This window comes from Diplodia corticola, assembly GCF_001883845.1.
Source record: "Diplodia corticola strain CBS 112549 chromosome Unknown scaffold1, whole genome shotgun sequence".
Classification (NCBI taxonomy): domain Eukaryota; kingdom Fungi; phylum Ascomycota; class Dothideomycetes; order Botryosphaeriales; family Botryosphaeriaceae; genus Diplodia; species Diplodia corticola.
In genome coordinates, this window is record NW_017971480.1 from 882,954 (window position 1) to 906,519 (window position 23,566).

Genomic DNA, 23,566 nt, shown 5'->3' on the forward strand with positions numbered 1-23,566 from the left:
TCCTCGTCAGAGGCAGCATCCATCACACTCTTCTTCGTACCGGATCCGCAATCTCTCGACCACTTTCTGCTTCCTTCTGATGCCCAGCCCCGCACCAACCCAGACTACAGACCGCTTGAAGTACATGTGGGACAAAGTGATGTCTACGTCGGGCTTTTCGAACGGCTCCATCTCCATTTCGCAGCTGTAGTGTTTCCGCGGGTCCGAGTGCTTCACCAAATAGCAGCGGTAGCTGCACAGTCTGACTCTGGACTCGACATGGCTGCAAGGGAATTCGTAATCGGTCCTTCTACACATGCCTATATATTTGGTTTGCGGGGTCAGGACAAATCGGTGCAGCAGGCTGGTCAAGAGCCGCGCGGTGGATGTGGTTGCCGTGACTAAATACCTTGGATATGGGACTATGTCGAAGAAAAGGCTGTTTGTTGGCTCCCGCCCTGGCGCGAGTGGAGAAGTGCTCGACTGCGGGAGTGTGGAGACAGCAGGGGTGTGGCTGTCGAGGACGATCATTCCAGGGGCCCAAACTTATACCATGGCGCGACGGCCATCGTTGCGGCACTTCGGCAGGAATGGACAGCGGTGAGCGCGTGCGGGTTCGTGGCGCTGCTGCAGGGGCGGGCACGGCGGGGTGATGACCAGCGGGAGACGGCACGACGGGTCCTATGATGGCTGCGCGTGGCCGCCAAGCAGCGATCGGCGCAGCTCCCAGCGAGACGAGACACTACTTACTGCCCATGGCCTCCCTCCACGCCTCCACACATCCACCCCTCCCCTCCGCCTGCCGTACCACAAACCCGCACGCGCCCCCGACCACCGACCATGGCGCGCCCGCTGCTGTCGCAGCGCCCGTCATCCGAGCACTCCAACGACCGCGACCTCGCCGAAGAAGACGCCCTGCTCACCGGCGAGCGCACCGGCAAGCGCCCCGAACAGCCCCGCAGTCCCTGGAAGAGATGGAGGGAGCTCGGTCTGTTTGCCTGGGCCCTGATTGCCACCGCCGTCGTCATTGTGCTGGCCGTCGTCTACCAGAAGCAGGCCACCACCAAGGAGCCGGCCTCGAAGCCGTCGGGCAAGCGCAATCTGATCTTCATGGTGTCGGACGGCATGGGACCGACGTCGCTGTCGCTGGCCCGTGGCTTCAAGCAGTACCAGAACGCTGAGCCGTGGGACGACACCCTGGTCATCGACCAGCACTTGATCGGCCAGTCGCGCACCCGCTCGTCCAGCAGCCTGGTAACCGACTCGGCCGCTGGCGCAACTGCCTTTTCCTGCGGCTTCAAGAGCTACAATGGCGCCATCTCCGTGCTGCCCGATCACTCTGCTTGCGGCACCGTGCTGGAGGCCGCCAAGCGCGCCGGCTACATGACCGGCCTCGTTGTCACCACCCGTATCACCGATGCCACGCCTGCCTGCTTCGCTGCCCACGTCAACATGCGCTCCGAGGAGGATCGCATCGCCGAGCAAATGGTCGGCGTCCACCCGCTCGGTCGCGTTGTGGACCTCATGTTCGGCGGTGGTCGCTGCCACTTCCTGCCCAACTCGACCGAAGGCTCGTGTCGTGGCGACGACATGGACATTGTTGAGATGGCCGAGAAGGCATACGGGTTCAACTACATCGACAGCCGCGAGGAGTTCGACGGTCTCCGTCTGGGAAGCGCCGTCAAGCTCCCCATGCTCGGTCTCTTTGCGGACACAGACATACCCTACGAGATCGATAGGAGGAATGAGGGTGACATTTATCCTTCCCTCGACGAGATGGCGCGCACGGCTATGAAGGCGCTGAGCGCCGCTACGCAGGATAGCGAGAAAGGCTTCTTCCTCATGATCGAGGGAAGCAGGATTGACCACGCTGGCCACGGCAACGATCCCGCTGCACAGGTTCACGAGGTCCTGGCATACGACAAGGCCTTCTCCAGTGTCCTTGAATTCCTCGAGGAGGACAGCACCCAGGGTATCATGGTCAGCACCAGTGACCACGAGACCGGTGGCCTCGCGGCCGCAAGGCGTACGTTCTCCGTCCCGTCACAAGCTTCCTCCCCTCCCCATTACCTGGGATTGCAAAGTTAACATTCCGACAGAGTTGCACGAATCTTATCCCGAATATCTCTGGTACCCCGGCGTCCTGGGCAACGCCTCCAACTCGGCCGAGCGTCTCGCCCAGAACTACCACAAGTTCCTCCTGTCGGAGCCCACGGCCGACGAGACGGCTGCCTGGGTGCGGAAAGCGCTGGGCGAGGGTCTGGGGATCAACGACCCCACGCGGGAGGAGGTCGGGGTGCTGATCTCGCGCCCGGACGTGTCCCCTTACACGTTCGCCGACATGATCAGCAGGCGCAGCCAGACGGGCTGGTCCACGCACGGCCACTCGGCCGCTGACGTCAACATCTTCGCCTCGGACCCACGCGCCGCCGCGCCCTTGGTCGGCAACCACGAGAACACCGAGGTCGGCGAGTTCCTGCGCCACTACCTCGACGTCGACGTCCAAGACATCACAAGGGAGCTCAACGAAAAGGGTTCTCGGTTCGACTCGGTGACTGCGACGGGCGAGAAGATGTCGTGGATGGGTAACTTGCCCGACGAGGGCGAGAGGCTCGACGGCCAGGACCATCTGGACCATTACCAGGGTGATTTCAAGAAGCACAAGAGATGTGAGATTTGCGGCATGTGATTTTGAAGACATGAAGATGGCAGGCTCGTAGACTTTCGGAGAGACTTTGTAAGAAGTAGATTATGCCTCGCCACCTGGAGAGGAGAGCTTGTATTAGCGCAGCGATTTTTGTTCCTCTTTCTCTCTTTTGATTCGGTATGATACGCAAAACCTTTTGTGCCTTTACTCCGGGAAGTGCATCTGAGCCATTAACAATCAAATTGAACTTCGGCTTTCCTACTTGTCCATACAATCAGAACTCAAACTAGCATATGATCCTCAACAAGAAGATATCTCGAGTCTCGGGAGAACAGCTCGCTCTCCACCACCCCAAGTAGGTGAACCGCCGTAGTATATATCTCCTTCATGCAAAAGAAAGACCAGAACCCCACCCTGTTAGATGCCCTCGAGTGAAAAGTCTTGGTACACGTTACCCGTTCCTAAAACAAACGCCGTCGCTATGCAAGTCGAAATAGTTGCCTATCAAAGCAAATTGGATGACTAAGCCGCATCAAGAAGCCCCCTCAGGTGGACGAGGGGGATAATGGTCTACACACCTCGAGCAAGAGGCTGAGAACCCTGCTACGAAGTCGCCTTGAGCCACTCCTCAAAGTACTCGCAGTTGCTGGCACTGACGGGGCCGCCCTCTTCGCACAGATTGAAAACAGGGCAGCGGCCGCAGGGTGCCTGCGACAGGCCATTGCCGTAACCCTGGGCCAGCTCGGCGTCGTTGGCAGCCTCCATGGCGCCGCGTACGCTGCGGTATCCCATGGCACCCATCCGCTCGATCTTGCCGTCAAAGACCATGTTGTCGAGCAGAGAGCGCAGATCCATCTCGCGGATGACGACGCCCTCGATGACGCCGGACTTCTCGATGAACTCGAGGATGGAAGAAGCGGTCGGGTAGTTGCGGTAGCCGGGCGAGTGGGGGAGCAAGAGACCGCCGTTGCGGCCAAGAGCGGGGCGGTATTTGGGAGCCTCGGGGACGGCGCTGTGGGCGCCGCGCTGGGCTTGCTCCTTCTTCCTCCTGATGTCGGCTTTGGAGACGTGGTGGGGCTTTTGCTCGACCCAACTTTCCCGCTCCACGAAGTCGAGGATGACGTCCGATATTTGCTCGATGAGCTCGATGTCCAGCTCGCCATCGGTGTGCCAAGGGCCACCGCTGACATCCTCAGAGGGCGTGAGGTGGGCCAGCATGTAGATCTTGCGGCCCGGATGCTTCACCGAGGTGATGGACTTGACCAGACGCTTGCCCTCGAGCGACTTCAGGGCCTTGTTGATGACGGTCTGGTGGAAGTTTGTCTTGGCCTTGATGGTGCGCGTCCACATGCCCTGGTTGTCGGCCGACGAGATGTGCGAGTAGACCAGGCGCTCGTTCGGGTCCATGCCACGAAGCCTGCAGCATGTCAGCTAACAATCTTGGTGCGATTCTCAAAACGTACTTTGTGGCATCTTCGCGGGAGCGCAGCCTCCAACATAGCACGCGGTCCCAGCTGTGGTGGCCCATTTCCAGCAGCTCGAACAGGTGGGCGTCGACGAGCTCCTGGCAGATACCAGCCAGCTCCTCGACATCCTTGGCAATATTGAACAGCGACAGGTCCTCCTGGTAGAAGATGGTTTCGGGCGGGCGCTCGGCGCACTTGTCATAGAGCTGGTCTTTCTTGGACATTGCGGCGGCGGTTTCGTGAGGTGTTGTAGCGGCGTGGCGGAGGGTTCAGCGCAGGTATGTGGGCGGCTCGGGCTATCTGTCGACCATGGAGGGAGGTCAGTGGCGTTGAGGAGTCACCGCGAGGCAGATGCAATGTGGATTGTTACTTTTGGCTGGTCCCCGCCGCGCTGCGACGGAAATTCGTTGCGCTCGGGCCACCCAAAGGCGGTCGCGAGCGGCAAATCGGCGGTTGGGATCACAGAGCGCCGACAGAGCCTGAGACAGCGGGTCCTCGCGCGCTTCGGCAGTCTGTTGCTCGTCCTCATCCTTCGCTCCAACGTCTTTCCCCATCGCGATTCCTTCCCGCTCCGCCATTCCTCAACGGGCCGTCGAATGCAGATGGACGAGGGCAGCATGAACGCATGACGCGAGCAATTTCGGCAGGGCTGCAGCATCGGCGAGGCGCGCGATCGACGCAACTGCGGTCGACCAGGCGGGCGGGACGACGCAAGACGGCGGGTTGGCCAGTGGAGCAGCGGGAGCTGGGCCGGGGTGCGCAAAGTCTGGGGAGAGCGGCGGTCTGCGCGTGGCCGGCAGGCCGAGGCAACGACACACGACAGCAATGACAGGGGTGAATGACAGCAATGCGGGATGGAGGCACTACACAGTGCTGGCAGCGCGGCCAGCGCCGACTGTTTTGGGAGGGCAGAGATAGGGAGCGGCAGGCAGGCTGATCTGTCCTCGGGCAACGCCGCCAGCCATCCCGCGCCTGTGTCGATAAGCGACGCATAGGGACATCAAGCCTCAGCAGCCCGGCCAAGGCCTGGGGCCGCCTTATCGTCCGACAAGCCTTCCCTGCGAAGCTTGCCGCCACTGAACTGCCGTCAAGCTGGCTGGCCAAGCCTATCGCCCAAACGCCACTGTCTTCTGCTCCGCCTTCCATGCAGGGCGCCACGCGCAAGCGGCGGGCGCCCGCCGGCCTGGTACATCGCTATCTCTATTGCCGGCCGTGTTTCCTCTTCCTGCCATAGCTGCGAACACGCCTCTGACTGGCCCTGGTCCATCCAAAACGCGAATCCGCCGATCTGGCCCGGCACTCGGCCTTATCAGCGACGCGCGAGCAATAATACTAGGTACATACATACTTTAGTGCTGCGCGCCGTTGCCTGACTCTTCCCACCCCGTCCCCCTTCCACCAAGACGCTCGACGAAGACAAAACTCCTTCGCGGAGCTTCGCTAGAGTTGTCCTCCTTCTCTGTGCTTCTCCCTCCGCCACCATGGACTACGTCGACGTTGAGAAGAAGGCCGCCGACGCCGAGGTGTCTTCCAACCCCTCCGGCCACGGCGGCGCCGTGCCTGGTGAGAGCTTCGAGTATGGCAACAGCCTGTACGCCAAAGTCCAGAGGCTGGCTGGCCGCTTCAACATCGAGCAGAGAGGCATTGAGCGTGTGCCCGAAGACGAGCGCACCGATCACTCGCTCCTGAACGTCGGCACCATGGTAACGCCTCCAGGTGCGCCGTTGCACGCACAGCTGGCTGATTGAATTCGCAGTGGCTCTCCGCCAACATGGTTGTCAGTTCCTTCGCCATTGGTTTGCTGGCCCAATCCATATTCGGCCTCGGTGTCGCCGATGCTATGCTCGTCTGCTTGTTCTTCAACATCCTCGGCATTATTCCTGTGTGCTGGTTCTCGTCTTTCGGCCCCGTCTTTGGCCTCCGTCAGATGGTGCTCTCCAGATTCTGGTTCGGCTGGTGGGGCGTGAAACTCAGTAAGCATTCGTGCAACCTCACGCGACGCGCCGCCTGCTAACGCGTGACCTAGTTGCCTGCTTCAATGTCTGCGCTTGCATAGGCTGGTCCGCCGTCAACTCCATCGTCGGTGCCGAACTGATCCATGCCGTTAACGAAGACGTCCCTGGCTGGGCCGGCATCATCATCATTGCCTTTTGCACCTTCTTCGTGACCCTGTTTGGCTACAAGGTCGTCCACGCCTACGAATTCTACAGCTGGATCCCGACCTTCATCATCTTCCTCATAGTTCTTGGCACCTTTGCTCACAGCGGCGCCTTCGTCAGCATTCCCTGGGGCGTCGGGCAGTCGGAGATGGCCGGTGTTCTGAGCTTTGGTGTGACCGTGTATGGCTTTGCTACCGGTTGGGCAAGCTACGCCGCCGATTACACCGTCTATCAACCTTCAAACCAGAGCCGCCGCAAGGTCTTCATCTCAACCGCTCTTGGTCTGATTTTCCCGCTCCTGTTTACCGAGATGCTGGGCATTGCTATCATGTCTGCTACCGCCATCAACGATGGAGACAACAGGTACCAAGTTGGCTACACGAACTCGGGCACTGGCGGTCTGCTTGCCGCCGTGCTGTTCCCTCCCCTCGGCGGCTTTGGCAAGTTCTGCTTGGTTATCCTCGCCCTGTCCATCATTGCGAACAACTGTAAGTCCAGTAACCGCTACCGTTTGTGGACTGTACGCTGACCAACATGTATCATAGGCCCCAATATTTATTCAATTGCTCTCACCATGCAAGTCTTTGGTCGTTGGGCGCAGTCCGTCCCTCGTCCGATCTGGACCCTGCTTGGAACAGGTGTCTACATCGCAATCGCTATCCCTGGCTACTCGCATTTCGAGACTGTTCTTGAAAACTGTAAGTCTTGGTACCTTCTTCCGTCATTCACATGGCGTAAACATGCCATCTGCAACTTCCATTCTCGCCTTGCTTCGGAACCCCGACTAACAGTCTCATAGTCATGAACTTCATCGGCTACTGGCTTGCTATCTATGAGGGCATCGCTGTGACCGACCACTTCCTCTTCAGGCGCGGCATTGCCGGCTACGTCCCGGAGCATTACGATCAGCCGTCCAAGCTGCCCCCGAGCATCGCCGCCGTCCTCGCATTCGGCTTCGGCGTCGCCGGCATGATCACCGGCATGTCGCAGACCTGGTACGTCGGCAAGATTGCTTTGCACGCCTCCGGTGGGGACGTTGGCTTCGAGCTCGGCTTCGCCTTCGCCGCCGTAAGCTACGCGGTTCTGAGGACCGTCGAGCTGAAGGTCTTTGGAAGATAGGAAGGACCAAGGCCAAATGAGTGGTCGCGATACTTGGGAGGAAGAGGAGGACGTGCGGAAAAAGAGTTGTATGTTACGGGAAGCAAAAGTTGGTGGCGACACTTCGCATGTATGAAATATTCATCCGATATACCCAAAAATTGCACATTTTCAACCTTCGAGCTCAGAGCGCGATGTTGTATTGCGTCACGGTGAATGTGAAGCTCTTGGCCCAATCTCGAGTCTTGTGTCGTCACGTCCGGTCAAGAATCTCGAGGGCTGATTTCGTCGATTTCGTCGATGCAAGCTTCTTCGCGATCGCCTCACCGTTCGACCTTGGAACGTACCGATGTCTGATGATCAGTAGATCATCAATGCGCGCTTCCCGACGATTTCCCTTAGGTAACTTTCACATGCTGTCGCCGGCAAATGTGCTTTCCTAGAGCCATGACGAAGCGTTGGTGCCACGAGTGGAAAGAACTACTAGTAATCAGTACCTACCCCGGCGGACTACCTATCCGCCATCCGCGGCGGCGCCCATGTCAATGTGGCCCGCGAACGATTGCGTGCTCGGTTTTCTTTTTATAGCAATTGATCGCTGTTCGTAGTCATGCCGCGTTGAGAGCTAGGCCATGATTGTCGTTGATGTGCCGGCGCTGCCAAAAACGTCGCCCTCCGAAATTGGCGGAGAACCCCTGGAACGTACCGACGGTTCCTTTGACAAGAAGGAGGTCGAGGAGGAGAAAAAAGACCAGAGTAGCGGGAGCCCTCTAGTGAAACCAATCTTCCCCTTTGTGCATCATTGGCCTTCAATCCTAGAGAGTGTGTCAGGTCATAGCAGCAAATATTAGGGAAAGTAACAAGTAGTTGAGTTCGGCAGTATCTAACGACGAGGTTCTCCCAAACTCCCGAATCCCGCCTCAAAGACGGGAATGACAACCCCAACAATCGTTGGCGACGGTGAAAAAACAACAATCAAGACTACGTGTATAATGCGTGAATTCCAATCTTGCATCGCCAGCCTAATTACTTCGCAAACGGAGAAAGGGAACCATTCAATGATTCGTAAATCGCACGACGCGCACTGCGATCTGCGTTAATACAGGTGATAAAGAAATACTGAAGCCGAGGTACAGCAGCCCTATACAGACGACGGCTGACCCTGTAACCCAATGAGAGATGGTCTATGACCAGCGTAAAAGGAATCCTAAAGCAAAATGCTTGAGTACGACCGTGGTCATGACGGCAAAAGAAGCGAAGCGGCAAAATGGTATCAAAGTACAGGTCGAAGAGTGCCCCTCTACGTTACTGGGCTCTGACGAATGAAAAAAAAAAGAAAAGAAATTGTTTTCCGCAAAGAAAACGAGCCCGTCAGAAGGAGATGCTAGCGCCCCACCGAGCCAACCAGCGCTGAAAATGCCAGCAAAGCCGCCATGTGATTACCAAATGCAAAAGAAAGTTGAGAGAAGCCAAAAGCGGGGGTAGCCCTAGGGCGTGGTCCCTACGCTGACATGGATGCACCAAGACTAAGAAAATGAAAGTCCTCCAGCAGAGGAACGGGACGGCAAATCAATCAAACACGGGGACGCTTAGAATTCGTTCGAAACGGTCATGTCAGCCGTCAGTTCGCGGTTGTCAATCCTCTCAACCCGCAGGACGAGTTCCTATCACCTGTCGTCAGTATCAAAACGCCGGAAAAACTATGCGTGGCAAGCACTAACCTTGGTTGCTCTTGCGATCTTGAACGCCAGAGGGGGAATTTTCTCTCTCTTGCCAGCCTCGTCCTCCTGGAGCGCAGAAAGCAGACCTTCACGGCATTCCTCGAGCAGTTCAGTGACAGGCGTGGCGTGCTTGGCCAGTGCGCTGTTGCGTGTGTTGCTCACGGCCTCGCGTGTCTTGAAGCCAATGTCGTAGACGGTGCGGTTGATGTCGTTGATGTAATGCTCAATGTTTTGCTCAGCTTGGGGCGGGAAAGCGGCTCCGGCCGGGGTGCTTCGAATTTCCTGGACAAGAGGTTGAATGCTGTTCACGAGGTCGGTTGTTTGGTCTTCCAAGTAGTTCTTTATCTCTTCAAGACCGCTGCTTTCGCGCACAGTGTTGATATTGGAGCCTTTCAAAATCCCATTGGGACCTTCAGACCGACGTACCGACCAAGGGCGTGGGGAGCTCGTGCCACTGCGGCTGTACCTTGCAGAATCGATGCTGAGATTGCTGCCGTTTCTGGTGTGTCTGGAGCCGTTGCCATAGTAGTTGGCGCTGAGACGGCTGGACCTGACTTCGAGGTTCTCATAGTCTTCTTCGCCAGGCTGAGTGGGCCTGATCCTGACAACTTTTGCGAGCTCGACAATGGAAGTTGTCAGGTGAGACGCAGCAGCATCGAGCAGAGAGACAGGAGAAAGCCCCAGAGCTGCAGCGTGGTTCTTGGAGGCGGTGATGAGGTTATTCGCGGTAGCAGAGACGCGAGACTTGAGTTTGTGCTGTCTCTTGGCGGAATCCTCCCCGTCATCACTCGTAGGTGAGCCGGCGGCATCGACGTCTGCGGTCATGCTTCTGACGCAGGATACAGTTTCCTTCATGCAATCGAGAACGGCCTCAGCGTTCGACTTGCGAGCAGCCTGCAGCAATTGATCGATGCTGAGCTGGAATTTTGTGAGATGGACGTCCTTGATGAGACCGTCAGGCTGCACAAGGGTGCCATCCCGGGCGTAGACTGAGGCGTCCTCGGTGAGATTTGCAAGGCCCGTCGACGACGCTCGCAGGTGGCGTACCTGGGTCTTCGAACGGGCATATCGCGTCTTCCATTCTTTGACCTCGGCTTCAAGCCTTGCAATCTCGGCCACAAGCCCTTCTTCTTTCTCCAAAGATGCATTACTTCGCTCTGAAAGCGCCCGCATCTCTTGCAAGAACTGTGACGCTTCCCTCCGGACTTCATCGGTAACTTGCTGTTGTTCCTCGAGTTCGCGTTCAAGTTGCTTGTATCGTTGCTCCCAGTCGTTGTCTCCAGAGCCGCCTGAAATGCCACCGCTTTCAAGCTGAGCGCGAAGTTCGCGTTCGGTTTCTGACGCGTCGTTGCGAGTCTTCTCCAATTCGGACCTGAGCGAATCACTGATGCTCTGAGCCTCTTCCAACTTACGTTCCAGGTCCGCTTTGTCACCGTCTGCAGCCTGGGCCAAAGTCAGTTCGCGTTCTTCTCCTGAAATCTGAGGGACACAAACATTTCCCCCATTATTATCAGCACTCTTGAGCTTCTCAACCTCCTCGTCGCGTTCTCTTAATTGGTCTTCGAGGCCGTCTGCCTTCTCTTGCAATTGCTCGACCTGAGCCGTAAGGTCCGCAATGAGTTTTTCCTGTGGGAGATTAGTAAACCTTGAGCCGAGGGTGGTCTTCATTCGCGGGTTGACTTACGCTGACCATGCTCTTGTTCGTGGTCCGCTTGCTTGATCTTCTTGCTGCATCCTCAAGGCCGAAAGCGTCGTCGTCGTCGTCCTCTTCTGCTCCGCTGTTATCATCATCATCATCCTCTACCATGGTTCCTTTGTTCGGCACGATGGTGTTTGATTGGAACGTCTTGGGCAAGGGACGCCCAAACTCGCCGCCGGGACCAGGAGGGCCCCGAGGGCCGGGAGGACCCCGAGGGCCGGGAGGGCCTCGATAACCTGGTCCGGGAGGAGGTCCACGGTATCCAGGAGGCGGCGGCCCTCTGCCCATGCTGCCAGTACTTGGTATTGGGCCTCTCCCAGGGCCGCGACTCCGGTTGCTAGCTATGCTGCCGGTAGGGCTTGTAGGGCGCGCCTCCGCCTCGGCCCGAAATCGCGGAAAGCGACGTTCCAATTCATAGAAGACGTCGGTTGCGAGCTGGCGGAAGCGGTCGATGGGCAGCGTGGAGAGTTTTTGGCGGGCCTGATTGCGCTTTGGGTGGTAGTTGTCCTTGGGCGGGAGGGATTTGGGAGTGTCATTGCCCGGCGCATTGGGACCACCTCGCTTGCGCTCGTCCTCGCGACGAAGCGACTCATCGTAGACGTCGGTGCTGAGCTCTTGGAACTGAACGGACGAAAGGCGGAGCAGCTTGTCCCTGGCGCGGTTGGGGCGCAGATTGCCCTTTTCGTCGAGAAGGTAACGGCCAAGGTAGATCTTCAATACGTGGTAGTGTTCAGCCAGCGATTCCTCGATCATCAGAGCCTTGCGACTGCTCATGCTTTCCCGATCGTGCTGGCTTCCGGCGTACAGGCCATCGCCGGTGCTCGAACGGGCGATGGAGCTAGGCGGCGATGGTTGACCGTTGGACGTCGGGGGGCGGCCGAGGCCATTGGGAATCATGCCGTCAGTGGAGCTGGTGACAGAGGTCGGCGGCGTTATGAGCTGGTTCCGCGGCGTCGGGGGCACGCTGGGCGAGTAGGCACTGTCGCCGCTGCCAACAGCGTTGTATTTGGAAACAGGGGACCAATCGTTGGCGCTGTCGACGGAGATGGGAGAGAGCGTCCCGCTGCGAGCAGCCATGGGAGCGAAGCGGGCAACGGACGCGCTGAGCGGCGTTCGAGGCCCGGGGTGGAAAACGAGAGACGAGTATTCGGGGAGCGAGTGCTATCGCGAGCGCGGCGACATGTGTCGGCGGCGGTGAGGCTCGCGTGATACAGGGCGGATGGGACGGAGGGCGCAGGACGTGAGGCGCAGGCTGTAGGGCGCAGGACGTAGGGCGTAGTAGGGAGATGGTTCGGCAGGCGGACTCGAGGCGTCCGAGGGCTGGGGGCTGGGGGCTGCGCGCAAGCAAACAAACAACTTGCACTTGCGGGCGCTTGCAGCAGCAGCAGGCGGTGGCAGGCGGTAGCAGGCGGTAGCGCGGTTGCAACGGCGGATGTGCAGGAATTGCGATGCGATGTTCAAGTGCGCAGGGACTGAGCTTGCGCGAAGCTGTCGCTCACGACCAGAAGGGGGTGCTCCACGGGGTGGCAGGCCCCTGTGCACTTTTTTGGCGTTGGCGCAGGCGTCTGGCCGGCGCGCTGGGCGGAGCTAGGTCGAAGGGCAGCGGCGCGGCGTCAGGGGCGCTTGCTGGTGGCGCAACAGCCAATGGGAGTGCGGCGCCTGAGGGAGGAGCGAGTCGGCGGCGGGTTTATGCTTACTGCGCGTCAATCTTCAGCGGCGGGCGGCGCTTCGGGACGGTGCAGCAGTAGAGGGAGGAGAGTGAAAGGGGAGAGATGGGCGAGGCCGTCGCCGGCCCAGGACGGTCAGGCGCGCTAGATGGAAATTGCTGGGGATCCCTGCCGCAATCCTCGCTGCAAAGCCGCCCGCTGCACCCTCGCCCCGGGAGCTAGCGGCACATCAGAGAGCTGCGCGACGGGCAGGCCGTATTTCTCCACGCTTCGTATTGCTCGATAAGATAGCTACTGCGCGCCCGCCCCTCTGCTGCTGCTGCTGGGCCCCCGGCGGCGCGTCTGCGGTGCCGCGGGCCTGTCCCGCGCCTGTCCCGCGCCTGTGCCGCCCTCTGTGGCGCCGCCCGGCCTTCCAGAAAGCATGCCTCAGTCCCGCCGCCCTTGCGCCAAGCGAGGCAGGATCGCCAGCCCCATTGCACCATTATTGCACCTCCGTCTGCCTCGGCCTGCCTCGCTCTTAGCGCAGCTTCTTCTTCTTCTTGTCGTACTTGGAGTTCGGGTCGCAGATGGGGCATAGCCATTCGCCCTTGGGCTCCTGCGTCAGCCCCACGCACTCCCAGTGGAACCACTGGATCTCGCACTTGGGGTTGTCACACGCCACCATGTCCCCGAAGCTGACGCGTTCGCAGATGCAGTACTGCGTGTCGTCCGCGTCCTCCTCCAGATCCATCGGGTCGTCGTCTGCGGCTCCGTCGTGCCCCAGCGCCGATGCGTCCTCGTCCGACACCTCTGCGTCGCTGAGCATGCTCTCATCATCGCCCGTTGTCGACGGCGATGCCCGCGATCCACCCATGAGCCTGCGCGCCGACTTCTTCGACATGCCAGCCTTGCCAATCTTCTTCCTGTTCGCCTTGCCCGGCAGCACCGTCTTTGTGTTTTTCTTCGTGCTTGGCCGCGGCCCCAGGCTGCCCGCCCGGCTGCCGACAGGCGTCCCCGCCTTGGGCGTCCCAGGCCCTATCGACGACTGCCTGGCTAGGGACGAGCTCGCCGAGGGGAGCGAGCCGAGCGATGCGTTGAGACGGCGGCGTTTGCTGTCGCTGCCAACCGACATTTCGCGTTGTCTGTTGTTGGCCGACATGGCGGCTATTGCCGACGCGTTGGACATGTGCGTCTGATTTAGAATCGTCGAACCCGAGCCACCCATTGCAGGAGAACTCAAACTCCGCGTCTGCCCGGCGGCACTTGCCAGGCGCGCAATGGCAGCATTGGCTATTTGCTGTGATCCTGCATGGGCGTTAATAGAGAGCGGATTCAAAGGCGTGCTTGTCCCTGTGGCTGTCGAAGACGTGGGTGCAACCAGGTTCCCCGGCGAGTCGCGCAAGAGCGACGGGAGCTGGGGATCATGCGGTATGGATCCATCGTTGGTCAGATCGCGTATCTTGATATCCAGCCGCTTGACGTGACGATCCAGCTTCGCCCGTGTCAGCTCCGTCCTCGAAGTCGACTTTCCCCAGACAGACTTACCAGCTGAGCCGCCTTCTCCGCCAGATGGACCTTTTCATCCTGAAGCGTCTGGGCTTTCTCGTAGTTCTGTAAGATCAACTTGTTGTACGGCTCCTCCTTGGGATTCTTGACCAAGCTGCCGTTGAGCTTCACGAATTTTTGCAGACTGCCGTCGCGAGCGTCGATGATGTTATTGCATGCTTGGATCTGCTGCTCCTTTGCCTGCATTTCTTCATACAAATGGGTTATTTCTGCCGGTAGATTGGCCACTGCAAAACTTAGTTCGTCGTCGACGCGCCGTGTCAAGAGCACCCACCATCGTGAATGAAGAGCTCTAGCACGGAGGCGGCATCTTCAGCTAGAGCCATGGTTGTAGCTAATGCGACAGGCCCCGGCTAGAGCCACGAGTGCACACGCAGCAACTCAAAACTGCTGCGATTTCTGCGGGGTGCGGCAGGAATGAGGTTGGCCGTGGCAACTACGTCTCTTGCGGCGGTTCAAATTTTCGAGTGAGACGGATGTGCACTCGGTAGCAGGCTGCGTTGCGTCGACCCGGTCAAGTGGATTGCACTCGGGGTTGCGTTCGAAGTAGGGCTAATGGTTGAACCTCGATGGATCGTCGTTGCAGGTGCAGGGCTGGGCTGGCTGGTCCGCGACAGCTCCAAGCGGTGGCGTTACCACGTGACTCTAGCTGCGCTGAGTAATGACGGCTTGGCAGTACGCAGCCGGGGTCTGTTGGCGGTCCGCCAATCTCGTTGCACTTCGGATCGATCCCCAGATCCCACCCATCATCGCTATCGCATCTCCAACGCCCACCTCAACCGCGCTACCGCCAGTCGCGCACGAGTCTTCGCTGGCCGTCACTACTGCATTATTGCCCACCTTCCACTACCACCGTATTCCGTCCGGTCGTATAGGCCCTATTTCGCCGAATCAACCGTCCGCAAGTCACGCTCTGCCAAGTCCCGTCTGCACCGCAGGCTGAGGAAATTTCCAGGAACTTGAGGGCTGGGGCTGGGACCAGCAAACCCCTGGCTCACTTTTTGCTTGGCCACTCGTGAGAGAGACAGGCATCCGAGGCCTCTTGCGGGCCATCGAAGCTATTAATATGGCGTTTAACAACAACGAGATCGTCCAGGCTTGGGTGGCACCAGATCCATCGCCACTCTCGACAAGCGTCGAGTACATGACGTACAAGCAACTGACCCCGGAAGAAAAAGAGCGGGTTCACCAGATGGAAGCCGAACAGAATGGCATCGAGCGGCCGCAAGGCTACACCGTCTCCTTCCACTACAACCCAGAGGTGGAGCAGCACCACTTTGGCAGCAAGCACCCCATGAAGCCATGGCGGCTACAGCTGACCAAGCAGCTGGTCTTTGGATACGGCCTTCACTACGCCATGGACCTGAACGAGTCGCTACCAGCCACCAAGGACGCAATCTCTCGCTTTCATGACAACGACTACCTCGACTTCCTGCAGTACATCAAATCCGACACCGAAACCCAAAAACGCCACGAGGAGGAGCTTAACCGCTACGACTTCACTGACGAGTTTAATGATTGCCCCATCTTCGATGGCATCTGGGACTACGTGACGCTTTACACCGGCGCCACGCTGGAAGCCGCACACGCGGTGAGCAGTAGACAGAGCGACATCGCCATCAGCTGGTCTGGCGGCTTGCATCATGCGAAAAAACGCCAGGCCTCTGGTTTCTGCTACGTCAACGACATCGTGCTTGCCATCCAACATCTACTTGAGAAGCACGTCCGCGTCTTGTACATCGACATCGACGTGCACCACGGCGACGGCGTCGAGGCCGCCTTTTTCAACACCGACCGCGTCATGACTCTGTCGTACCACAAGTATGGCGAATTTTTCCCCGGCACTGGCGGACCCGACGATTCAGGCCCCAAGGGCTACTCCGAACCCGGGGCATATTTTTCGCTAAACGTGCCGTTGGACGACGGCATCGACGACCGCGACTACGAGTGGCTCTTCAAGCGCATCACCGGCCGCACCGTTGAAATCTTCAAACCGGAAGCCATCGTGCTGCAGTGCGGTGCCGACAGCCTGGGCGGCGACCGTCTTGGGAAATTCAACCTCAACATCCGCGCCCATGGCAAGTGCGTAGAGTATGTCAAATCCTTCCGTCTGCCCTTGCTGATCTTGGGCGGCGGCGGCTACACGCCCCGCAACGTTGCCCGCGCCTGGTGCCACGAAACGGCGCTGAGCGTCGAGGCCGAGCTCCACGACGACCTTCCGACATTCGTCCCCTACAGACAAGCGTTCGAGGGCGTCGGGAACGGCAATGGCTTGCTATATCCCGAGCTCAACAGCAAAAGGCTGTCACACCCCAAAGGCTACGAGCGCAAGGACCTCGAGAACACGGTGGCCCGCTGTGAGGAACAGCTGCGTTGCATACAGGCCCACCCGGTCGTCGGCATGAAGCGTTACCCGAAGCTCAACGAAGTCCTGCGCGCACGGAAGGAGATCGATCACGAGATAAAAGAGGAGATAGAGGATCGCGGGTACCAAGATGAGGCCAAGAGGAGACGCCTAGAGAGAAACACAGGCGCAAAGCGGGAGTTCAGGTAAGTGGTTCACCGGTCTCGATTACGACACACGCACGTGCTGACTTTGTACGAAGATGATTGATGGCCCTTCGTTCACTGACACTTTCAATCTTCTTGAGTCTCCTCAGCGCAAACGGCGGGGCGGTGTTGATGTGCCGTCATCGCTTGCTAGCGCTACACACCGTCTGGGTATGAAAGCCATGGGATTTTACAAAGCACTCAACAAATTCCTCAAACCGCGTGCGAAATCCTTGCGGTCTGAATCGCTTCTTCTTACCCGTGAGCTAGCCTACTGATTCCGTCTGAACACGTAATTGATCGGCAGCTCTTGACCAGGCCGTCGCTTTTCAATATCGTGACAACGGTTGGTAACAGATTCTTGCCTGTCGAGAGCACCACGGACGCTAGGTTGATAAATATTGGATGCAATGAATTGGCGAACTCCAGCCCGCAAGCGGGCCATGACAGGCAACATCCATGCGCTTTGAAACGCGATGTGAAACTGTCGCCCCCATGTAGGGAATATCGAAAGGAAAAAGGAAACTACCATCTTGGACGGAATGAAATATGCTCGAAAACAAGGAACGCGCAAACCAATCCTCTGGAAATCTTTGTTTCCCCGCCTCATTGCCCCATTTCGTCTGCTGCATCAGCCATGAAAAACAAACATCGCGTGTGGAAAATAGAGAGGAAAATGCCAAGCGCAGCCAGAACCTGCCCAATGGCGGTACACGAACTCCTGAGTACGAAAAACATGTGGCTGAGTGCTTTGTCTATCCATCCTCGAATCTTGCAACGCTCAGCCTGTCCAACCGACGACTGGAAGCCCCCGAGATTCTTCCAGTCCACTGAAAAGTCTATTACCCAGAACTGCTCATTACGTGTCTGATTGCTTATCGAATGTTGGATTTGCGAAGCAACGCGAACCATTCGACATGATCACGGTCCGGTCGCAGCGATCTGTTCCCGCAGACCACTTGGCTCGGGCTTCCTCTGTCTTTTGCTGAGTAAGGTTGCGTTATCCAGGCTTAGCTCGAACGCGCCCTTACTCCGAACCTGGCGGCGTGCAGCAGCAGCAACGGCAGGAGAATGCTGTCCATAGCCCTTTTGTTGTGTCGCAGTCCCGGCTTGCTGCCTAGCCTGAGCCGCTGCGCTCAGGGTAGTGTTCTTCATCTTTTGTTCCATGGCGCTGACGTCAGCGGCTTGACTCTTGGGCAGTTTCGCCGGAGGATCCGCCTGGTTCGCTGCAAATGGCGCACTCTGTCCATCTTCATCGTCATCGTACATGTCCTCCTCGTCGAGCACGTTGAGACTGGTCATCGCATTCCCGCCACGGTAGCCCTGTTTGAAGTTCTTCCGTCGCTTGCCCTCCTCTTCTTGCCGGTGCACGGCATAACTGACGTCGAACACTTCACGGAGGTTGACAGCACCTGGCGAGCGGAAGTCCATGCGTCTACCACCAGCGCTGGGAACATCGTCCAAGTAAGCGTAGTTGGGCTGCAGGGTTGACTGCTCCGAAGGCTGCTTCTTGAGGAGAGGCGTTGCGAGTGGCGGTGCGTCCGCGGCGGCCTGCGTCTCCTCTTCCGACTCGCGAATCCATGGGTGGTTGAGGAATTGTTTGATGTCGTAACGTTTCTCGGGATCCACGGTCAGCAGGTGAGAAACGAGGTCTTGCGCAGGCTTAGAAATCTCATCCCACCAGGGCGACAGGAAAGTGTATTGGCCGCGCGCGACCTTTTCTGTCAGCGTCTGGATGCTTTCGTCGTAAAAAGGCGGGAAACCGCAAAGTAGAGTGTAAAGCACGCAGCCAAGGGCCCACATGTCAACACTCTTCGAGTAGCGTTCATCCTTCACGATTTCGGGGGCGGTGTAACCGACGGTACCGCATGGCGTCATAGTCTGGCTGTCCCAGATAACCTTGGACAAGCCAAAATCGGCGATCTTGATGGTGCCGATGCCGCCAGCGCCGTGACCCTTGATGAACTCACCCTCATCAACTTTATCTTCCTCATCGGTAGACTTGAGCTTGGGGGTCTTGGTCGGAATGAAGGGGGCGGGGTAAAAGAGCAGATTCTCAGGTTTGATGTCACTGGGAGTATGACGTCAGCTGTCGTAGGGCCAACACAGGAGCAAAGGGAACGCGAAACAACGTACCGATGGACAACACCGGCCTCTTCGTGCAAATATTCCAATGCTTTGGCGACTTGGATAATCACGTGTCGAGAAAGATTCTCGCTGAAGTACGTGAGGCGAACAATCTGGTGGAAGAGTTCGCCACCGGGGCACAGCTCGAGGATGATGTAATAGTACTGTCGAGACTCGGAGAAGTCGATGAGTTTTACAATGTTGGGGTGGTCCAGTTGGCGCATGATCTGCACCTCCTTAAGGATGTTGGCTCTCTGCGACTGGGAGTCAGCGCCTGTCATGCACCACAAGATACGTACAGAAGGGAAAAATGGAGGTGGTGGCGGCGGCGATGACTTGTATGGGAGGAGTGCGAACCTCCACAGTCTTGGGGGCCTTCTTGAAATCCGGATGGAGGTGTTTGTCGCCCTAGGCATCCACCGCGTTGGCTACGTAATCGCGCAAAAGAGGGACGAAAAGCGTAGCTGGGCAGAAGCGGACGGTACGACCAAACACACGTGACGTGCAGAGGAGAGACGAGAGAGGAAAAGCAAAAAAACTTGCAAGGATGCCACATACCTGACTGGAGTTCATCTCGAATTTCCTGACCACCTTAATGGCCGACTCGGGATATTGGCCTTGGCTGTCCTTTGCGCGGTAGACGTTGCTGAATGCACCGTCGCCCATCTTCTCAAGCAGAATCCATCGCTCCAGGCCGGGGTATTGCGGCAGCTTGCCCTTCTGCTCCCGCTCCTCGGCCACAATGCGTTCGAGGACCTGCGGGTCGATCTCTTTCTTGGCCTTGGCAGCGGCCTGTGCCTTGTGGTGGTCGGCAGCGGCGCGGGCGGCGGCGTCTCCTGCGCGAGCGGCCTGGTTTTGGTTGTTGACGGCGGCGGCTGAATAATCTGCTGCGGGGACGTTTGCGTGCAGTGGCTTGTGCTCCATCACGTTGGGCTCGGTGATGGCATGGTGTTCGGGCGGCGGGGGCGACGTGTAGTTGTTGTAACGCTGTTGCTGGGCGTGGACGGGGGACACGTTGGTGGTGGGCTCAGCATGCGGCGAGTGCGTGGCGCGGGCCTGCTTGCCATGGCGGAGGAAGTTCTTGAAATTCTGTATGGCGGCCATGGTTCAGTGAGCTGGACTCGTCGCAGGGCGCGACGGCAATGGACGGTTGAAGCGGCGGAGAATATAGCGGAGGGAGTAGCGCAAAGGCAGGCGGGTGGGAGAGGCGTTGGGGAGCTGTGCAGCGAGGTAGAGCGTTTGGGCGTGGAAGCGGGCGCTGCGAGCGAATTGCGGGTGCAGCTGGGGGGAGGGAAGGTGACAAAGACGCGCGAGGGACGAGCTCAAGCTGGGCGGTGGCTAGGTATGACGTGCACCAGGAAGGTGCGATTAGGCGCACGAGATGACATCGACAGGGCCGAAGGGCAGGCTCGCGGCTGCATTCTGGGCTGCTCAGGCCCAGCCCGGCCCAGCCAATCGCCCGCGCCTCCAGACGTCAAAGCCGCGCTCACCTCGCGCCGGTCGCCCCTTGGCTCTGTCGCGCACTGCTGTGCGGGCGGGCCGCAGGATGGGATCGGGCCAGGGCATCGGGCTGGGACTCGCACTCACCTCGATCATCGGCATCGTTGCCAGATTGCGCTCCGTTTCACGCTGCGGCTCGGTGGAATGAGGGCGCTCGTCGGTGAGGGCTATGACGACGCGCGGGATTGCGGTGCTGACACGGGCGAGCAGGCGAGCAGGCGAGCGGACGAGCAGGGTTGGCGAGCAGGGCTAGCAGCGCGGGAGAGGAGAGCAGCGCGCGCAGTGAGGCTCCCGGGGGCCGAGAGTATTTGGGTCTACGTCCGGCATCCAGCGGCACTGCAGAGAGGGCAGACGACGCAGCAGGCGGCCAGGGTCGCGTCCATGGCACGGCCACTAGCAGCGCGCAGCAGGCTGGCCGCGACGCCACGCGTGGGTTAGCAGCGCCGGCCTGACCGCGGCTGGCGACGCTGGCGACGCTGCGTCCATGCCGCCGCGCGCCCACCCGCCAGGAAACTCTCGCTTTCGCGCTTTCGCGCTTTCGCGCTGCGCCGGCCCAGTGCACAGTGTGCCAGCTGACGGGCGTGCCGTGGACGCGACGATGCGCCTCCACAGATCACCGAGGGCGGGCGCTGCAGGGTCTGAAGCCCGGCCGTTGGTCCGCCCTCGCCCATGACATCACCCTACGAAATCATGCAGCGCCGCGCTCCTTGATGCGCGCGCATTGCGTCTGCGGTTCCTCTGGATGCGCATTGCGACACCCGCTGACGATGGCCGCTCAGAAATGTTCCGCCTGCGGACGCCAGCGGACGCATGCGGCACGTCGCGCTGGTCGCCTGCGCCTGCCCTGCTGCGCCGACTGCCGGCCAAGGCCTGACGAGGACCTCACGCGAGCGAGGACGCGAGCGAGGACGCGAGCGATGACGCTGCTCGCTGCTGGTGGCTGGTGGCTGGCGAACACCGCTCGGACCGACTTTGCATGCTCGACGCTGCGCGGAACCTGGAAGCTGGCCCGGACGCTGGCCCGGACGCCGCCCGTCTTCAGCTGCGGCGCCCGCGGCCTGCAGCCATTCATCGTCCGCGGCGCGCGAGCTTCGTGACGCATGCCGACTGTGTTCAGACACGGCGTGAGATCAGTAAAAAAGAGCCGTTGTCTCATGGGCCCACTCGACGCAGATCCTCTTCATCCCAGCACCAGAGGCGCGAACCAGGCAGCCGGATCACAGGTGACAGGATACCACTCTTGCCGCTGCATCCCTCCGAAACGGTTTTGCCCACATGGCCATTATTATTGATGAAACCGATGAGATCATCAACCCCGGCCGCGACCCGCGAGCCTGATTGGTCCATCTTCGTGTCGCCGGCAGAGAAAATGTCGTCAAGGGCGCTGACCCACCTTCCTCAGGATCAAACAAGCTCGCCTCTCCGCATATCGCTCTGGTACGTGCATCATCCAAGCAGCTGCACTCAATCCCGGCATTGCGCACACCAGCATCAGACTGGGGGGCGGGGGACAGTAATCTGACAGATTGTGCTCCCTTGACTGCATGGTTGCCATTGAGGCCCCGAGAAACCTTCGACCCGAAAGCCACGAGCGATCTAGCTTTTGTTAGTAAGATTCCCCGCTATCCTGGCCTAGCGTAATATGCCGAATAAGTCGTTGTGACTGTCTTGGTTGGCGCTTGCCCTGATCCTCAGTCCCAAACCTTCTCCCTCACAGCGCTCGGTGACCTGTATTTAGAACAGTGGGTTGCACTACACCTGCCGTGCGTCTAAACCTAGATTACTAAGGGCTTTGGATGCTTTCATGACTGTATGTATCTTCTCACATTGCCAATACCAGCCCGCTTCAACCCACACTCCTTGCAAATGATATCAACATATCAGTATTTGCATACTCTGCCTGAGCCGATCACCAAGGTCCCACGCATACGAATCCATGCCGGTCCAGCACATGCACTGAAAACTGGGGAAATGGTTCCATTGAATAGGCACTTATTGTGTTAGAGTTAGTCGAAGAAAGGCCGAGAGCCCTCCCAGCACAGTGGGTGACAAAAGAAATTGACGTACGGCGATCCTTCGTGTGGGTAGTTGAAGCAAGTATACCGACGTAGATGTACGTTTAAACGACCTTTCTTCATCATTAGCTGAAGCAGGTATCCGGATGCAGATGCGAGTATTAGAACATTGCAAACGCCTCCACATGTAAGATTCCGCTGCTCATGTAGGTGGGTCAATCTCTTTCGTCACCCACTGTACCGAAGCTACTGAAACGCATGACATCCCGGTCAACCGAGTCAGCGTCGAAGATGGCCTATCTTGTGGACTGTGGACCCTGAGAATGGCCCGCCATGATGCATTCAAGCGCCTGCCTTGGAAGTTCTCCACAAGTCACTTTTTCATCTTCCTCGCCGGCTTACTCTCCTTCCTTGGCCGGTATTTGGACTCGAAACACATGCGGCACATCCCTCGCTCTTCCGAGTCCAGCTGCTTTTTCGACCTGTTGCAATCTGGACACTTGCTCGGCTTGGGAGTCGTGTGTATTGAGATCGTACAGCGAGAGCGGACAGTCTCGTGTATGGAGAAGTATACGATACAAGCCGAACACCAAAAAGTTGCCAATACGTGACTGCTCTGGAAGTGCTTGGGGTGGAACGTAGCTGAATTTGCCTGCACTTGCTTCTGGGTCATTTCACAGTTGGTAAAACATGTCTCCTGGAGCGGAGCTTTCCAATGCCTTGTTGAATGTTGATAGAGGCGGAGTGACTCTTCTGTAACGAATCTTCCTCGGTATCCACCATACAAATACTTTCTGAAACGGAATAGGATGGTGTTCTGATCTCTTCCTCTTCGTACACTATAAGGGGGCGAAAGTTCATTATTGTGGTTGCTTTCGACGTAGCGACGAAGAGGCACATTCGTTTCGCCTCATCGTCGCGAATCGATCCATACTTGATGCTGCAGCGTTTTTTAAACCGGTTCTGAAAGTTGACCGCCGATCCTACATAGACCCCACCCTTCAAGTTAATCGATTGTCGGCATCGATGTTAATATCTAAGACAGCATCGAGGTAGATACCTCCACTGTCTAGGTCGCATGATGGGAGCCTCGCTAGGTCTTAAACCGTATACTTTCTTCTTCCAAGAATCGCTTATACTCAGGGGATATGCGAGTTATGAAGGAATCAACAGACCTCGCGTGTCCAATCCGGGAAACATCAAGAAAAATGCGGGAGACGGTGTTTGTGCAGCCAGCATGTGTCTGAATGCCAAGGAACGACGCGGAATAATCGCCGTTGGCGAATGCTGCATTTGCGGAATCGCGGAGTTGCTTCGTAATGCAAGGCAAGTCTTCTCGTAGTTGCCTATAAAACAAGTGGACCCACAGGTGACCATTCCGCGTCTGACTGAG

General features: G+C 58.3%; 7 protein-coding genes across 7 annotated transcripts; 3 read left to right on the forward strand and 4 right to left on the reverse strand.

Moving 5' to 3' along the window:
• Positions 1-819: 819 nt before the first annotated feature.
• Positions 820-2,668, forward strand: BKCO1_1000278 (alkaline phosphatase; the record flags this gene model as incomplete). The annotated part of the gene is made up of 2 exons (XM_020269657.1): positions 820-2,005; positions 2,079-2,668. 2 exons carry the CDS (start codon positions 820-822, stop codon positions 2,666-2,668), a joined length of 1,776 nt encoding a protein of 591 aa, XP_020135267.1.
• A 561-nt stretch (positions 2,669-3,229) lies between these two features.
• BKCO1_1000279 (dna-directed rna polymerase iii subunit rpc34) lies at positions 3,230-4,316 on the reverse strand (the record flags this gene model as incomplete). The annotated part of the gene is made up of 2 exons (XM_020269658.1): positions 3,230-4,043; positions 4,090-4,316. 2 exons carry the CDS (start codon positions 4,314-4,316, stop codon positions 3,230-3,232), a joined length of 1,041 nt encoding a protein of 346 aa, XP_020135266.1.
• Positions 4,317-5,573: 1,257 nt separating this feature from the next.
• On the forward strand, positions 5,574-7,370 carry BKCO1_1000280 (purine-cytosine permease; the record flags this gene model as incomplete). The annotated part of the gene is made up of 5 exons (XM_020269660.1): positions 5,574-5,795; positions 5,849-6,065; positions 6,119-6,739; positions 6,797-6,949; positions 7,051-7,370. 5 exons carry the CDS (start codon positions 5,574-5,576, stop codon positions 7,368-7,370), a joined length of 1,533 nt encoding a protein of 510 aa, XP_020135611.1.
• Positions 7,371-8,938: 1,568 nt separating this feature from the next.
• Positions 8,939-11,846, reverse strand: BKCO1_1000281 (cell polarity protein; the record flags this gene model as incomplete). The annotated part of the gene is made up of 3 exons (XM_020269661.1): positions 8,939-9,013; positions 9,071-10,696; positions 10,755-11,846. 3 exons carry the CDS (start codon positions 11,844-11,846, stop codon positions 8,939-8,941), a joined length of 2,793 nt encoding a protein of 930 aa, XP_020135612.1.
• Positions 11,847-12,953: 1,107 nt separating this feature from the next.
• Positions 12,954-14,307, reverse strand: BKCO1_1000282 (phd finger domain protein; the record flags this gene model as incomplete). The annotated part of the gene is made up of 3 exons (XM_020269662.1): positions 12,954-13,907; positions 13,961-14,208; positions 14,256-14,307. The coding sequence occupies 3 exons, from the start codon at positions 14,305-14,307 to the stop codon at positions 12,954-12,956; spliced, it is 1,254 nt and encodes a 417-aa protein (XP_020135613.1).
• A 740-nt stretch (positions 14,308-15,047) lies between these two features.
• BKCO1_1000283 (histone deacetylase) lies at positions 15,048-16,535 on the forward strand (the record flags this gene model as incomplete). Its single annotated transcript, XM_020269663.1, has 1 exon — positions 15,048-16,535. The coding sequence occupies one exon, from the start codon at positions 15,048-15,050 to the stop codon at positions 16,533-16,535; it is 1,488 nt and encodes a 495-aa protein (XP_020135614.1).
• Positions 16,536-17,452: 917 nt separating this feature from the next.
• Positions 17,453-19,762, reverse strand: BKCO1_1000284 (calcium calmodulin-dependent protein; the record flags this gene model as incomplete). Its single annotated transcript, XM_020269664.1, has 3 exons — positions 17,453-18,602; positions 18,668-18,912; positions 19,217-19,762. 3 exons carry the CDS (start codon positions 19,760-19,762, stop codon positions 17,453-17,455), a joined length of 1,941 nt encoding a protein of 646 aa, XP_020135607.1.
• Between the last annotated feature and the right edge of the window lie 3,804 nt (positions 19,763-23,566).